At 51.0% G+C, this 17,956-nt stretch overlaps 1 protein-coding gene across 2 annotated transcripts in view; it reads left to right on the forward strand.

Annotated features, from left to right (window-relative positions):
- The window catches only part of SH3RF3 (SH3 domain containing ring finger 3), a 379,536-nt gene extending 362,155 nt beyond the window's left edge, over positions 1–17,381 (forward strand). Inside the window, exons 9-10 of one of the 2 annotated variants that reach the window (XM_015113123.3) lie at positions 869–1,200; positions 14,246–17,381. In XM_015113123.3, the coding sequence (XP_014968609.3) occupies positions 869–1,200; positions 14,246–14,414 (501 nt within the window). In that variant the 3' untranslated portion in view covers positions 14,415–17,381. Of the gene's footprint in view, positions 1–868; positions 1,201–9,098; positions 9,860–14,245 lie in introns of those variants that run through there. The other variant, XM_077960246.1, reaches the window with a different exon arrangement.
- The last annotated feature ends 575 nt before the right edge of the window (positions 17,382–17,956 follow it).

Below are 17,956 nucleotides of genomic sequence, written 5' to 3' on the forward strand. Positions count from 1 at the left end.
GAGTTTTTTTGGGGGGGCAGGGTGTGGGGCACAGAGTCTCGGACTATCACCCAGCCTGGAGTACAGTGGCGCCATCTCAGCTCATGCAACCTCCACCTCCTGGGTTCAAGTGATTCTCCCACCTCAGGCTCCTGAGTAGCTAGGATTACAGGCAAGTGCCACCACGCTCAGCTAATTTTTGTATTTTTAGTAGAGACGGGGTTTCACCATGTTGGCCAGGCTGGTCTCGAACTCCTGACCTCAAGTGATCTGCCCGCCTTGGCCTCCCAAAGTGCTGAGATTACAGGCATGAGCCTCCGTTCCCAGCCTGGATGAGCTTTTGGGCTTAGCTTTGTTTTCCTCCTCTGAGCCACTTTACAAGGTTATCTTTAAAGTTTCCCAATGGAACCATTCTCCACGGGTCTCTCACCCTTCTGCCCATCTTACAACTGAGATGCCATCTGCTGGCCTGTCTTTTCAAGATATCTGTGTAGGCACCAGCTTTGGAAAATAGAAATAATGTCAAAGCAAAGAGCAGGCATGCTTACTGCCTGACTCCAGCGCAGAGGGCCAGCATCCTCACAGTCCAGTAGAGAGGATTTGGTCTCCCGAAGCTCCGGGCCCTCTGCTTTAACACAGCCCGGTGTGCCTGCGAGCGTCACCTGGCCCTCACTGGTTCACCATGTGGGAACTGGAGTTCAGGGAACTGGTGGAAGAAAATGCTGGTACTCTGGCTACTGCTGTTGCTGTGAATGGTAAAGTCTTTTGTCTCTGAAAAAATAAATAAAAAAATAAAATTCCACATAGGAAGATGCATTTCCCTCTCTCTGACAGCAAGGGCATTGGGAAACATTTACCTGTTTGGTTTCCATCTTGTGTGTCTCCCCAGAAAGAGAAGAAGAGTGGGCTCCTGAAGCTTCTAGCCGGAGCATCCACCAAGAAGAAGTCACGCTCCCCACCATCTGTGTCTCCAACCCACGACCCCCAGGTGGCCATGGACGCCCTGCTCCAAGGTGCAGTGGGCCCCGAAGTGTCCTCACTGTCTACCCACGGCAGGGCAGGGTCCTGCCCCATAGAGAGCGAGATGCAGGGTGCCATGGGGATGGAGCCTCTGCACAGGAAGGCGGGCTCCTTGGATCTGAACTTCGCATCTCCTTCCCGGCAAGCACCTCTGTCCATGGCTGCCATCCGCCCCGAGCCCAAGCCGTTGCCCAGAGAGAGGTAAGTGGAGAGGCTTGCCTGCTCTGTGGCATGCTGTGGTTTGGCCTCTGAGGTCTGGAGCCGCCTTCAGGGAGCAGGGACACTGTGGCCTTGCTGGGATTAGGTTTACCAGATGTCCCTCAACACCCAGATCCACGTGGTCCTGAGCTTCGGTGGTGAGCGCTGGATGAAACGAGTCTGGGAACTGGAGTGTTATTTCATGTTCTGCATCCGTCTGGTTCCTGAGTTTGGGATTGCAAAGGCGCCACCAGGAAATGCGTCAGGACCGAGTGGTTCTAAGTATAAATAGTGGGAGACTAGGCAGTGAGTGGTCTGTGCCCCCTCAACCCTGGGGGACCCTGGAGCGGTCCCCTGGACTGAGTCTCCTGTGGGCCTATGTGTCCCGCTCAGGGAGCAGCTCTTCCCTTGTGAGCCTCAATCCACTGGGCATCTTAGAATTATGATGTTACTCAAGACGGCTTCAAGTCTATAGATACCCTTGAATTATGATGGCTTTGGGGGTATAGAGTCTGTCAGTTTGAACCCTTTGAAATTGCCCATATTCATTCATTTCTATGCTTAATAGCAACTTCACATGGTTCCGCCTAGGCTTTTACCAGTCTGGAAACTGAGTCTGGTTGAGGCAACATGGCCCACTAAGGCTGTGGGCCGTGGGGCTGCAGGTTCTTGGGTTTCACCTGGGGCTAGAGGAGTACCTGGCTTGGATCCCCCTGTGTGAGTTATCTATCCTAAAAGGGCTCTCAGATAAAAGCTGAAGGCATCACGGAGAGATACAATGGCTGTAAAGTTAGGATGGCAGGAAGATGTGATCCTTACTGAGTGCCTACACATTGTCACATTGCTGAAATAATAAAACACAAACAACCTCCCAAAAAGACAGTCCTGGTGTTTCCACCAGAACCTTTCCTCCCTTGGCTGTTCGGGTGCCTGCAACCTGAGAAGGCAGCCTCTGCCCTGAACACCTGCTGCCCTCCCAGACACCATTCCCAGTGCCACGTGGGGAATGAGACGGGCCCTATCTAGATCAGAGTCTAGTTTTCTAGCCTCACAAGTTCTTCTGTATCGTTTTCTAGCTTCTCCAGTTCTTCGTCAAGAGCCAGATGGTAAATACTGCAGATGTTGCAGTCCTGCTGGGTCTGTGGTGACCACTCCCTCTGCCTTCACGGTGGGAGAATGGCCACGCACCTTATGTAGATGAATGGGCCAGTGTCCCAGTAAACCCCTACTTGTGAACACTGAAATTTAAGTTTCATGTAATTTCCGTAGGGCATGAACTAGTCTTCTGATTTCTTTTTCAACCATTTCAAAATGTGACAACATTCATAGCTCTAAGACTACACATATTAGCCGCAGGCACAGTTTGCCAGCCGTGACAGAGATGATGCCCAGTGCCAAGCCTATGGGGCTAGGGCTCCAGAATGGACAGGGCTGTCTACAGGACCCACAGCTACTGACTTCTGCTAACCAGTTACAACAGAAGTCACATGTACACCTGCTGTTCGTTTCACAAGAGCTGGGTGTTCTGCACACGGGCAACGTTCAGAACACTCAGCAGTGGGCATTGATTCCGGCTATGCGTGCCCAGGACAGCCAGGCGCTGCCTGCAGTGTTCCCCAAGCGCTACATGTGTGTGGTCTCAGTGAACACTCCCAAGAACCCTACGAAATCAGTTATCCTCGTTTTACTGATGAGGAGACCAAGGTTTTGTGACAGGCTAGGTAACTAGCCCAAGATCACATAGCTAGTTAGTAGCCAAGCCAGAGATTCAGCTGAGGGCTTTCTGACCTCAGAGCCCAGGCCCTGAGCTACCTGACTGTAGGGTGTGCAGTCAGCAGCACCCCCAGTCCTGTGTAGTCACAGGGCCTATCATCAGCTTGTGGACAGTGTGGGACATGTCACAGCCCTGCCAGGGGTCAGCACCAGTGTTGGGTCCTGCAGATCCATCAGCACTGCCATGCCAGTCCCAACCCAACAGCCACACTCACAGGGAGAACTGCCTTCCCCTCCACGGAGCCCCAGGCCCTTGGGGGACTGGGTTCACACTGCACACCACACTATACAAACATACACACACCAGACATACACCATACAAACACACACACCCCACATACATCATACAAACAAACACACACCAGACACACCATACAAACACACACACCCCACATACATCATACAAACACACCCCACACATACACCATACAAACACACACACCCCACACATACACCATACAAACACACACACCCCACATACATCATACAAACACACCCCACACATACACCATACAAACACACACACCCCACATACATCATACAAACACACCCCACACATACACCATACAAACACACACACCCCACATACATCATACAAACACACCCCACACATACACCATACAAACACACACACCCCACTATACAAACATACACACACCCCACACATACACCATACAAACACACACACCCCACATACATCATACAAACACACCCCACACATACACCATACAAACACACACACCCCACTATACAAACATACACACACCAGACATACACCATACAAACACACACACCACACATACATCATACAAACACACCCCACACATACACCATACAAACACACACACCCCACATACATCATACAAACACACCCCACACATACACCATACAAACACACACACCCCACATACATCATACACACACCACACATACACCATACAAACACACACACCCCACATACATCATACACACACACCACACTATACAAACATACACACACCACACATACACCATACAAACACACACACCACACTATACAAACATACACACACCAGACATACACCATACAAACACACACACCACACTATACAAACATACACACACCATACATACACCATACAAACACACACACCCCACATACATCATACAAACACACCCCACACATACACCATACAAACACACACACCCCACATACATCATACAAACACACCCCACACATACACCATACAAACACACACACCCCACTATACAAACATACACACACCAGACATACACCATACAAACACACACACCCCACATACATCATACAAACACACCACACACATACACCATACAAACACACACACCCCACATACATCATACACACACACCACACTATACAAACATACACACACCACACATACACCATACAAACACACACACCACACTATACAAACATACACACACCAGACATACACCATACAAACACACACACCACACTATACAAACATACACACACCATACATACACCATACAAACACACACACCACACATACATCATACACACACACCACACTATACAAACATACACACACCACACATACACCATACAAACACACACACCACACTATACAAACATACACACACCAGACATACACCATACAAACACACACACCACACTATACAAACATACACACACCACACATACACCATACAAACACACACACCACACTATACAAACATACACACACCAGACATACACCATACAAACACACACACCACACTATACAAACATACACACACCACACATACACCATACAAACACACACACCACACTATACAAACATACACACACCAGACATACACCATACAAACACACACACCACACTATACAAACATACACACACCAGACATACACCATACAAACACACACACCACACTATACAAACATACACACACCACACATACACCATACAAACACACACACCACACTATACAAACATACACACACCAGACATACACCATACAAACACACACACCACACTATACAAACATACACACACCACACATACACCATACAAACACACACACCACACTATACAAACATACACACACCAGACATACACCATACAAACACACACACCACACTATACAAACACACACCACACATACACCATACAAACACACACCACACTATACAAACATACACACACCAGACATACACCATACAAACACACACACCACACTATACAAACATACACACACCACACATACACCATACAAACACACACACCCCACATACATCATACAAACACCACCACACATACACCATACAAACACACACACCCCACATACATCATACAAACACACCCCACACATACACCATACAAACACACACACCCCACATACATCATACACACACCACATACACCATACACACACACCCCACATACATCAAACACACACCACACATACACCATACACACACACACCACACATACACCATACAAACACACACCACACATACACCATACAAACACACACCACACATACATCATACAAACACACACCACACATACATCATACAAACACATCACACATACATCATACAAACACACCCCACACATACACCATACAAACACACACACGACACATACATCATACACACACCAGACATACACCATACAAACACACACACCACACTATACAAACATACACACACCAGACATACACCATACAAACACACACACCACACTATACAAACATACACACACCAGGCATACACCATACAAACACACACACCCCACATACATCATACAAACACACCCCACACATACACCATACAAACACACACACCACACATACATCATACACACACCACATACACCATACAGACACACACTTCACATACATCATACAAACACACACCACGCATACACCATACAAACACACACACCGCACATACATCATACAAACACACACACCCCACATACATCATACACACACACCCCACATACACCATACAAACACACACACCCCACATACATCATACAAACACACCCCACATACATCATACAAACACACACACCCCACATACATCATACAAACACACACACCCCACATACATCATACAAACACACACCACACATACACCATACAAACACACACACCTCACATACATCATACACACACCACACATACACCATACAAACACACACACCCCACATACATCATACAAACACACACCACACATACACCATACAAACACACACTTACCCTACATACATCATACAAACACACACCACAATACACCATACAAACACACACACCACAGATACACCATACAAACACCACACACACTGTAAACACACACTCCACATACACCATACACACACCACACACTGCACTCACCCCGCACACACTGCAAACACACACACACCACACATGCTGCAAACATACACCATACACATACACACTGTGCAAACACATCACACACCATACATACACACCACATACACACACCATGTAAATTGTGCAGACACACACACTGCACACCACACAAACATGCACTGCACACACCACACCAGGCAAACACACATAACACACAGATACACATACTATACACAAATTGCACATCAAGCAAACACTCACACAAACACACATTCAGACACACAACACACACCCATCTTCTCTTTCCTTCTCACCTCCTCCTCCTCCACTTCGTCCACCTCCCATCCCCTCCTAAGGAGTCTCCTCCGCATCAGAACCTCCCTTCATGGGACCAACACCTGCTGCCTGTGTTTTCCGAATGGGTCCTGGCCCTTGTCTGGAGTCACGGAGTTGGTCTGCCAGCCCATGAGAATGACAGACTTTGGGATATGTCAAAGCTGTTCTCATGTCTGCCCCAGGATTCTTCTTCCCCAGACCCTCAACTTTATCTTCAAAGACATGACTTCCCGACTCCTCCATAAAAGATCGTGAAAGACTCTGTTCTACAAAGCCGTGGGCATCTCTGATGAATTAGAAAATTCAGACTCACTCCAGTTCTCCGAGTGTTCCATCTAATTAGGGGTCATTGTACCCGGAGACTCTTGGTGGCCTCCTTGCACCAAAGCGCTCTGTAGCACTCGTTAAAGAGAAGTGTTTCCAACATAGAGCCTGAAACCAAACTGCTCATGAGCCCCAGAAATGCCCCCTCCCCTCAACATGGTAGCCACAGACTGCCTGGTTTCCTGGGGAGCCCTGGCAGGGCGTAGCTGAGGGCATGACTGGGAAAATGCCGACTCCTCAGGCTGGGACAGCAGCAGAGAGCACTTGGACTTGGGCCCTGCAGACTTGTGAGTAAAACTTACTTCCAGGCTTACTTGGGAGGAGGAGCAGCTGGGTTGCGCCATGTGCAGAAGTGAGAGTCCCTGCAATGGGGCCAGGACCCTCGGCTGCCAAGCACTCCTGGAGGGCCTGAGGTGTGCAAGGCTCACCTGTGGTCATGAAAGTGGGAATGCAGGCAGCAGGGCAGTATGGGCTGTCAGAGTCAAGGTTTCCACCCTGAAATGCCAAGGAGGAACGGGCAGTGTTGCTGCCTGCATTTCTTGGGCCTCTCCGATGCCCAGACTGCTTCAGATCTCAACCATTTCTCTCGAGACTCTGGAAAGAGAGCGGGCACTGCTCCCCTCTCCAATCTCAGAGGAAGGACATTCAGGTAGAAGGTGCTGCAAAGGGAGCTCCTCTGAGAAAGGACTAGGGGAGTGTACTGTGGGCAGTTCCCTGGGGCCGAGTCAGCCAGGCCTGCAGGCTCAGCAGCCCAGCCCCAGCAGCTGGCAGGCAGTAGGCCAGTCTCACAAGTAGACTTATGAGCCAAACCCACAAGCCTGGGGTATAAGTAAATCAGAGGGCCATGCCCCATTCCTTCCAAGGGGACCTCATCTTTACGTGTCTGGTATATTCTTGTCCTGCGGACTATGTGCAGAGGGAGCCGAATTTCCAGAAGTTGCTTGTGGAACTCATAATACGGGTGTGGTCATGGGAAATGCAGGCAGCAAATGCACATGGCATCAGGTTAGAACTGTCTAATGCCCCGGTTCCCAGCAGGGCTACACTAACCCTAGGCTGTTCTGGTGCAGGGCCAGGCAAGCTGAGTTCTGGGACCAGCCCCTCCTGCCCACTGGATGCCTGCCTGCTGGCTCTTCTGAACCTTGGCAGTATCAAGCATCGTAGAGAGACTTTGAGTAGACAAACACACCGGCCACCTACCAGCCATTCCATCCATCTTTTGTTCTTTCATTTCTTTCTTTCTTTCTTTCTTTCTTTTTTTTTTTTTTAAAGACAAAGTCTCACTCTGTCGCCGAGGCTGGAGTGCAGTGGTGCAGTCTCGGCCCACTGCAACCTCCACCTCCCAGATTCAAGCAATTCTTGTGCCTCAGCTTCCCAGGTAGCTGGGAATACAGGCATCCACCAACATGCCTGGCTGATTTTTGTGGTTTTAGTAGAGACAGGGTTTTGCCATGTTAGCCAGGCTGGTCTCAAACTCATGGCCACAAATGATCCGCCCACCTCGGCCTCCCAGAGTGCTAGGATTACAAGCGTGAGCCACTGCACCTGGCCCCCTTTCTTCATTTTTATAGTCCTAGTTTCCACATACATAAAATGGGGATAATAATACATGTCTGGGTATAATACTTGTAAATCACCTAGATTAACACCAGAACAAGTATGAGTGCACACTAAACAACACAACAATAATAATATATGCTATTGTGTCCAGAGTTGGTTCCTGGTGGGTTCATGGTCTTGCTGACTTCAAGAATGGAGCTATGGACCTTCGTGGTGAAGAACGAAAGGACAAAGCTTCCACGGCATGGAAGGGGACCCAGCAGGTTGCCCTGGGGTGGCCAGCTTTTATTCCCTTATTTGTCCCCTCCCGTGTTCCGTTTTTGTCCTATCAGAATGCCCTTTTTTCTGTCATCCTTGTGATTGGCTACTTTTAGGATCCTGCTGACTGGTGCATTTTACAGAGCACTGATTGGTGCATTTTATAGTCCTCTTGCTAGCTACAGAGTGCTGATTGGTGCATTTTACAGAGTACTGATTGGTGCATTTTACAATCCCCTTGCTAGCTACAGAGTGCTGATTGGTGCATTTTACTCTCCTAGCTACTGAGTGCTGATTGGTCCGTTTTACAATCCTCTTGTAAGAAAGAAAAGTTCTCCAAGTCCCCACTCGACCCAGGAAGTCCAGCTGGCTTCACCTTTCACTATGACCTCTCTAATAATAATATATGCTGTGACATCTATGATAATAGTAAGATGGTGATGGTGAGGGCACCTGCAGCACGGCCTGGCCCACTGCCACCCCTTTGACCTGCACAGGCTTCTCCCCAGATGTTCACGTCGGATCAGCTCATCCTCAGCTCTTGATGGCCTGTGAGTTATTTGGCTTTGTTAGGATTTCAACGTTCCTTGCTCTGATCCATTATGTGTGTGGTGAGCGGAATAATGACCCCCAAAGACGTCTGTGCCCTGAACCCTAAAAACTCATGACTATGTTACCATACATGGGAAAGAGGAAGTCAGGTTGCAGATGGAAATAAAGTTGGTAACCAGCTAACTTTAAAATAAAGAACTTACCTGGGATTATCCAGGTGGGCCCTGTGTAATCACAAAGGGTCCTTATGAGTAGAAGAGAGAGGCAAAGGAGAAGGTCGGAGTGGCATAATGTGAGCACTCCCCTTTGAAGATGCAGGAAGAAGCCTCCAGAGAAGAGATGAAGGCAGCTTCTAGCCACTGGAAAAAGCAAGGAAACAGCTTCTACCCTAGAGCCTGCAGGAGGAACCAGCCTTGCAGACACCTTGATTTTGGCCCAGTAGACTGTGTTGGAGTTCTGACGGACAGAACTATAATAAATTTGTACAGTGTGATGCCACTACATTTATGGTCATTTGTTACAGCCATAAACAACTAATATGTGTGTTGATATTACAGTTTAGTGTCCAGGGTATAGAAGTATTCTTATCCCCAAGTTCCTAGCAGACACCACTCTGTTACCAGCACATTCCATGGACTCAGGGGCTCATTCGTCTTCGTGTGTTGAAGCAGGTGCTCTGAAAAGGCTACCACGTGGAGGGCTGCTTTGCAGTCCCCCTTGTCAGGGAGGGAAACAGACGACCCCCAAGGAAAGTAGAACATCCAAACCTCTCACACAGAGCTAATGGTAATAATAATGGAATGAGAATTCATTCTGATTTTGCCCATTTGGATTCCATGAGCCCCGTGTCTGAAAATTAGCTGTGGTTGCCATAACCGTAATTATACTCAGCAGGGCAGAGTTGCTTGCTGATTTATGACGCACAGTTGTGACCTGGGAGTAGCTGTCATCCTCAGCTGCTCACACGGACACGACAACGGCCCTCTGTGTCTATAATGGGGAGTATCAATTACTTTCCTGCAGCAGGAAGAACAGCTCAGAGTCTTGGAATGATCTGGACAGAAACGTTAAACGCTTGTCTCGTATAAATTCAGCCCACATCCATCTGGGCTCATTAAATCATTGAATTGCTCAGAAGCACCAAATTACATCTTTCTAACAAATTATATTTTTAAAGCTGCTTGTTTATTTCACATCTGGAAGTTGAGGCAAAAGCCAAAACTTGCATTCAGAGTCTGAGAAATCATCTCGCCCTTTGCCTTCCTTTCTTTCCTTGGGGAAGAGAGAGGAGGAACAGGTGTTCGGAAGAGGTAGAGGATAGCAGAAGGCCACAGGTAGGATGGCGCTGGTCCTGTGGGCCCTCGCAGCCTCGGTTTGTGTGCATGCGGTCTGATCTCACAGACTGCTGGCTGCATCTCGGCAGCCATCTGTCCTCCTTCAAGGAGGGCCAGCAGGAAGCCCTCACAGAGACGCTGGGCTGGGAGGAAGGAGGTGCCTCCGCCCGCCCTCCTTCCTCCCGGCCTGCACGTCCCTGAGAGCAGCGTCTGGTTCACCAGCAGACAGCCCATGGGAACCAGTCCAACCCTCGTGCACCTGCAGACACTCTGAGACACTTAGAGTTGGCTGGTACTCGGGGCTGGGACCCAGAACCTGGCCTGTTCTTCTTCCCCAGGATTAGGAATACTGCACCCCTAAGTCAGCCTCAGGAACCCCTCCTCCATGCCACCTCCTCTCACCAGCCTGACACAAGCTGGACCCATGTGCCCATGGGCTGTGCGCTCCATAGGGCTGGACCTTTGTCTCCTGTCTGCACATCTTTCCTGCGCCTGGCACCAAGCCAAACTGCCCCAAAGCCATGGCTTCTGCGCCCCAGGCTCTATGAGTATGTGGGGTGGGGGAGGGCAAAGGCTTCCTCCCTGAGCATGCACTCAGCTCGATTTTCAGACACCAGTGTGCGCGCATTCCCTCCCAGAGTTGCTGAAAATCCGCATTCCCTAGTCCATTCCCCGTAAGTCATATCAAGTAGGTCCAGGATGGGCCCAGGGAACTGTAGGGGGTCCTGAAGTATGTGAGCCACACTTGGAGCACGTGTGCAGTAATCCCTGTGGCGATGGGGCCTGCAGGCTGGTGCAGGAGGCAGGATGAGTTGGGTAAACAGGTTAGTGGTCGGGTGGTAGAAGGTGGTGAGAGCTGGGAAAGGGCAGGCCCCGCATGGCCACACAGGGAAGGGCGTTATGGGCAGAGAGAGCAGCATACGCAGGAGCCCTGAGGTGGGTGCACCTGGGGCCACCAGGGCACGGCGGAGCAGAGCTGGAGGAGTGGGAGGGGCGCAGCATGGAGGGCCTGGAAATGCTGGGATGTTTAGACTGTGGCCCCTCCTCTAAGAGGGATGGGGACTGCTGGAGCCTTCTGAGCCTCTGCCCAAAAGGAGCCTCAGCTGTGAGGCAACTGAGTCCGAGCAGGGTGAAAGCAGGAGGCCCAGAGCGGGCAGCTGCCAGGACCAGGAGCCACCCACAGAAGCGCCGCACAGAGGCCACCAGGGAAGGCATCCAGAGCCACAGGGGCCATGTCTCCTATCTCCTAGACAGCCTCAGCGTCTGTGGAGATGGGTACCCGGGCAGTCCAGTGCTGGTTATTGAGTGTCTTTGCCCTGCCAGGCCCATCTCAGTGCTACTCAGCAAAGTGGGTGTCGGAGGAACCGTCAGCCGGGGAGTTTTTAGGCAGAGAGAACAGCTGCACCCTGCCTGCCGCAAAATCCACCACATGTGGGATCTGGGCTTTAGACCGGAGGCTCAATACCCTGGTGCCCCAGGGGCGTCTCCTCTCAGGCCTTACTGCACATTCCTCACCCACACAAGGGCTGGGGGCATGCAGAGGCCCAGCCAGGCATCGGGCAAGCATGCCGCTGTGGAGTTTCCCCAGGGCAGAGGGAGACCCAGCTGGTGGGAGTGAGTACGGGGCCCTGCCTGTCGGGCCGCAAGCATGAGGGCCGAGGGCACAAGGCCCAGCGGGTTTGTCCTTGGCAGTGTTTCAGAGGAAGGCTCTCCTGGGGCCACCACAGCTGCTTCTCAGCCTTGTTCCTCCTCCTCTGCAGCTTGCAGGATGAGTGTGGGACAGAGCAGGGCTGTGTGTGTGTGTGTGTGTGTGTGTGTGTGTGTGTGTGTGTGTCCTGTCAAACACAAACACAGCCGGACACTAGTGAAAGCAGTCAGACAGGTTTTAATCAGCAACATAGTGGACATTTGCAAGGGGAATAGGGTCCAGGGTGAGCTGAGCTCAGGTTCAATTGGCTCAAAATGACTGGGGGTTTCCAAGAGAGAATGAGGAGCAGGGAGGCAGTGAGTGGGGGCTCAGGAGAGTGAGGGAAGTGAAAAGTTACAGATGGTGGAAGCGGGTGGTCTGTGCGAACACATCTGGACACGCTGACGTGCTTACTGAAGTCAGGAGACAGGCCCTGTCCTCAGGTGTGGCTGGAACTCACAGTCGATTCTTTTGGCTGCCGTGAGGTTTCTCAGGCAGGCATTTTAAGGGGGGCTGGGGTCAGCCTAGGGATGCCACCTTGAGCTGTTGGAAGCTATGTTAGTGGTTGTTCAAGGTGTTATAGGCAGAGGTGAGGCCCAGCCAAGAAGAGGGTTCAGAGGAGCCAGGCTGGAGTGTGGTCCAGGAGAGAACTCTTGGTCAGTGTCACAGCTAAGTGTTGTCAGGAGCACCTGCCACAGCCCAGAGAGCCCCTGGAGTGCACTCAGAGCTCCAGCACCTGCCATGCAGCACACCTCATGCCCCTGGGCCCCTGCAGGCGGAGGCCATGCAGGGAAGGCCCCAGGGAAGGCTCCTGTCTCTGCTTCTACACTACGGCGTATTGGTCTGAAAACAGGGACTCCAGTGAGGCCTCAGAGGCTGCAGGGGGCACGAGTGTTGTGGAAATGAGAACGTGGGGAAAGTTGGGCCTTATTGATGATAATGTGGCCTCAGCCAGTTCCAGTGCTAAGGCACTGGGAAAAAATCTTACGATTTTTGGAGCACATCTAAAAATAAGGACAGGTTGGGCACGGTGGCCCATGCTTGTAATCCCAGCCCTTGGAGAGCCTGAGGCCAGTGGATCACTTGCACTTAGGAGTTCAAGACCAGCCTGGGCAACATAGCAAGACCCCATCTCTACAAAAAAAATTTAAAAATTGGCTGGGCATGGTGGTGTGTGCCTTGGTCCCAGCTACTCAGGAGGCTGAGGTGGGAGGGTCACTTGAACCTGGGAGCTCAAGGCTGCAGTGAGCTAGGATCATACCACGGCACTCCAGCCTGGGTGGAAGAGCAAGACCCTGTCTGGAAAAAACAAGGACCACTTACCAAAACAATGTTCTAAGTACCTTTCACACATCACATGGTGCACCAGCCTGTGGGGCGGTGCTACAGCTGAGGGGCTCCGCTTCTCAGAGGAACCGACAGAGAGAGAGATGAGGACCGGAGCCCAGAGTCTTGACGTTGGGATGGGGCAAATCGGAACACAGTTTGTCCTGACCCTCCCCGGCCCCTGCCCCTGGCAGGCTGCAGTCTGGGTGGGTGGACCAGGGCAGGAGCACAGATGTGAGATGGGGGGCTATGCTTGGGTGGAGAATCTTCAGGGGGGTGGAACAGTCCAGCTTCTGCATAGATCAATGTCTAAAAGGACAGCAGGGGGAAATGTCTTTTAAACTTTTTTTACAAAAAAATGAAAAATTTCAAAAGAGTTTTGAAAAACTTAAACATAAAGATAAATTGCATAAAGTGGGAAAATAGCAGCAAACGACAATAATTCACACCGAGGAAAGAGAAAGAGAAAGCACGACCCGGCAGACGGAGACTCCCTGGGCAGGGCTCACCCTCTGTGCTGTTTCCCCAGGTACCGCGTGGTGGTCTCATACCCACCCCAGAGCGAGGCGGAGATCGAGCTGAAGGAAGGCGACATCGTCTTCGTGCACAAGAAGCGTGAGGACGGCTGGTACAAGGGAACCCTGCAGCGGAACGGCCGCACGGGCCTCTTCCCGGGCAGCTTCGTCGAGAGCTTCTGAGGACTGGTGCTCCCTGCACCCGGCTCACAGAGCGGGAGGCTGCCTGGGAAGTCCCACGGCACACAGAGAGGGAGCCACGGCGCTCCAAGGGTTCCAGGTAGTCTCCAAGGCACCTGGCGGGGGCCGCCCTGGCCCAGGGTGGGGGCCAGGGACTGTGGAGGTCGTGCCTTCTCCCAAAACCCCCAACGGAGAGCACACCTGGGATGTTCTTCAAGGAAATGTCCACTCCCTCTGTGGAAACTGCAAAGAAAGCACTTTGAGGAAGAGAGGCAGGTGCCGGCGCAGGCAGGCCTGTGGCTGTGGTTTGCAGCCACGGCAGCGTTCATATTTACCACCTAAGCAGGGTTGGAGGTTGCAGGAGGTCTGCAGGCGAGGTGGGTGGCATGGGGGCCAAGAGCGCTGGAGATCATCTTTCTGCGCTGCCCTGGGCTTCCCGCGGGGCTTAGGTTGCTCTGTCACCATTCTATATACCTCAGTCACCTGCCGCCCGGCTGCTCAGCAGGGGTGTTCGTGGTCCTGGGGGGCCTCACGTGAGGCCCTGGGGATCCCCCGGAAAGCCACCCCACCGCCCCTGTGGGAACCGGAGCAGAATCTGTGGGCTTGTCTCCTGCCAGTAGTATAAGCAACACTTTCTGTTCACCACCACTGTCCCTTGCGTTACTTCTTTCTTACGGCATATTTTTAACGTAAAGCTGTTAGACTTTATATATTTCTAATAGGTCAGACATTGCCTATTTTTCATACATCTGGTGCTGCCTTTTTGTAAAACTAGTAATGACTTGGTTGAGCTTGAAAGAAAGGATGTCTGAGGCGACATCAAAGGGGCAGAATTTTTATATTTCCCATATGGGTTTGGGAGAGCGCCGAGAAGCCCCCATCCCGCACCTCAGTGCCGGCCAGTACTCCGGGAGCTGGCGGGGTGGATCCATTGAGGGGGTTGGAGGGAGCTTGGAAGCAGCCGGTTTCTTTAAACTCTTACCAAAACCCCGTGCTCTGTCTAGACGGTGATGATTATTATTCAAGACCTGGAAACATTTCGAGGAAGGACCACTATAATTGTCCTTTTGTGTGGCGGTAGAAGGAGCACGCAGGTCAACCCCAGCCGGGAAGGCAACATCTTCCCTTTACTGCCTCAGAGAGAACTGCCATTAGCATTCTCAGAAGATGATTTCTTGGTATCAAAATGTGCAGTTTCTACAACAGTTCAGATCACCACCACCATTTTTCTTTTTAAAAAATAAATAACTGCTCCCGTTTCAGGCAGTGCAAACCTTCATCTGCTGGAGACCAGAGGTATGAGGAGATCAGGGGATTGCGGCACCATTGGAGGCTTGCAAGATCGGGGAGCTGGGAGGGCGAGAGAGGAGGAGGTGCAGCTTTGAGGCTGGGAACTCCCTGAGTGGGGCTGATGAATGTACATTCATTAGCACCACGGCTCACCTCCTAGGAAGACTGATGAGGAGTCCTTTGGGAGACAGTTTTGTTCTCAAGATTCACACCTTAGGAACACATTTTTATCACCTCCGAATTTTGATCCATCACCCCTCTCTCCACCTATATTTTTACAAAAACCATTCAGACTTAAATTAAGCTGAATAAACTAGCCTTTGGTAACATAGGGTGACACTGGTTTTCAGGGATGTAACCAACTCCAGAAATACATTCTCTTGCCTGGCATGAAGCCTTTGAAACACGGGCTGCTTATTTTCAGAGTTCCTGTTTTGGGACGTGTCTTGGCTACTTGTTACTTCCAGGTGGCTGCCACACGACAGGGGTCATGCCTTTCCCTCCCTCCAGATGATAATGGATTTAATAGACTTAGGAAGGTTGTTTAGAATCAAAGAAGAAAAAGTCTGGCTTAAACATAGGAACTTCTGTGTGCCAGTTTGATGACAACCAAAAGCTGTCTATTTACCATTATTGCCAAACTATCAGTTGCCCATCCAGCACCAAAATCCTGTGCGTGTTTAGATTCATGTTGTCACCAAAGAGGTGCATAGATCCAACAACCTGGATGACGCAGATGTTCTCCAGGGAAACCAGATGAAGTCAAGTCTCCAGGTTAATTTTTTTAAGTCTTTTTTTTAAGGCATGCAGCTACCAAGCAACAGAATAGAGTAACCTGAACGTTCTTTCTCTCCCAGGCATGGCTCACATGGTGCTTCCGGTTGAAATGTGTTTCGCCCTCCTGATGGGGGGCGAGGCCACAGCCCACTACATGCAACACAGTAGAGAGCTGGGGCGAGTGTCGCCATGTCCTTGGAAGATGTCAGCTGGCCCCTTCCAGGGCAGAGTCGGGTGGGCATTGGTGCCACCTTAGGAAGGAGAGTGATGCGTGGGTCTGGCCAGGGCTCTGGAGCCAATGCCAGGCTGCCTGAGGGCAGAGGAATGCATGGCCCATGTGCATTTCTGAGTATTTTAAACTCGTCCAGCCCCTGCAGCCTTCGTGATGATGTAGCTTGCAGACAAGAGCAGGAGCAGAATTAGCCCTTTCTTCAGGCCGTCTTGCCTCAAAGGGCACACATGTTTTGGCGGTTAAGATGAAACTAACCCTTATGTTTCATCCTAGTCCCATGATGTACACATCTTAGCCATGCAGTGGCCTTGGGTGGCCACAGAGATTGGCTTTGAGGAGCTTGGTAGAGTCCACAGCCATGACTGAAGTCAGTGGACACCGAGGGGACAGGACTGCAGGCCACCAGGGGCCTCTGCCCAGAGGGAGGCAGAGAGGATGGTGGCCGCAGGCGCTCTCCTGGCATTCTCATGGGGTGATGCCAGGCCAGGCACCTCAAAACAAGCTCAGCTGACTGGGAGATCCTTTGTACTTTGCACAGTTCACACACACACCCCACCCCAAGTGTTTTTGTTAGACACAAATGTCAGCGTGTGATCTTGGAAGACTTGTCAGTGATGACGAACCATGATGCCTGTGTTTCTGAGTCTTTAAATAAAAATGAACATGGAGAAGCCTTGTGTCTGCATGTTGGGAGCAGCAGCGTCCAGCAGAGGCCGAGAGGGACCTGGGTAGGAGCAGAACCTGAAGGCATGGCCCACATGCCTGCTGACCAGCCCAGCTGGCTCATGCACCTGCCCCTCAGTGCTCTTGGTGGGGCGGGGGCGGGCAGCGAGTCTGTATCAGGATGGTGTTGGTCAAGGAGATGAGAAAGTCGTGACATCAGCTGTCTGTACCCAGCACACGCCAGAGACCCAGGAGCTGGGCAGTAAGAGCCAAGCCACAGAAGCCATCAGTGGGCTGGGCAGGAAGGGTCTCCAGTTCCCCTTTACTGGCTCGTGTGCCTGGAAAGGCAATGTGGCTTGCTGTAGATGACTCGCCTCCTTTTCTTGTCATTATTCAAGTCCCACTCAACCAGAAGTGCCTGGTATTGACCTCTGAGAGCAGCACTCTCCTGGTCCTACCCTTGTCTCTGTGGTCCTTGGGGTGCCTGAGCCATGGCAGCCATTCGCTGGAGCACAGGATGGGGGTGCAGGGAATCCCACCAACAGAAGGGCCCAGAAGGCCACTGATCTCTAGAAAGGTGCGT

This window comes from Macaca mulatta, chromosome 13 (assembly GCF_049350105.2).
Source record: "Macaca mulatta isolate MMU2019108-1 chromosome 13, T2T-MMU8v2.0, whole genome shotgun sequence".
In the NCBI taxonomy this organism is placed as follows: domain Eukaryota; kingdom Metazoa; phylum Chordata; class Mammalia; order Primates; family Cercopithecidae; genus Macaca; species Macaca mulatta.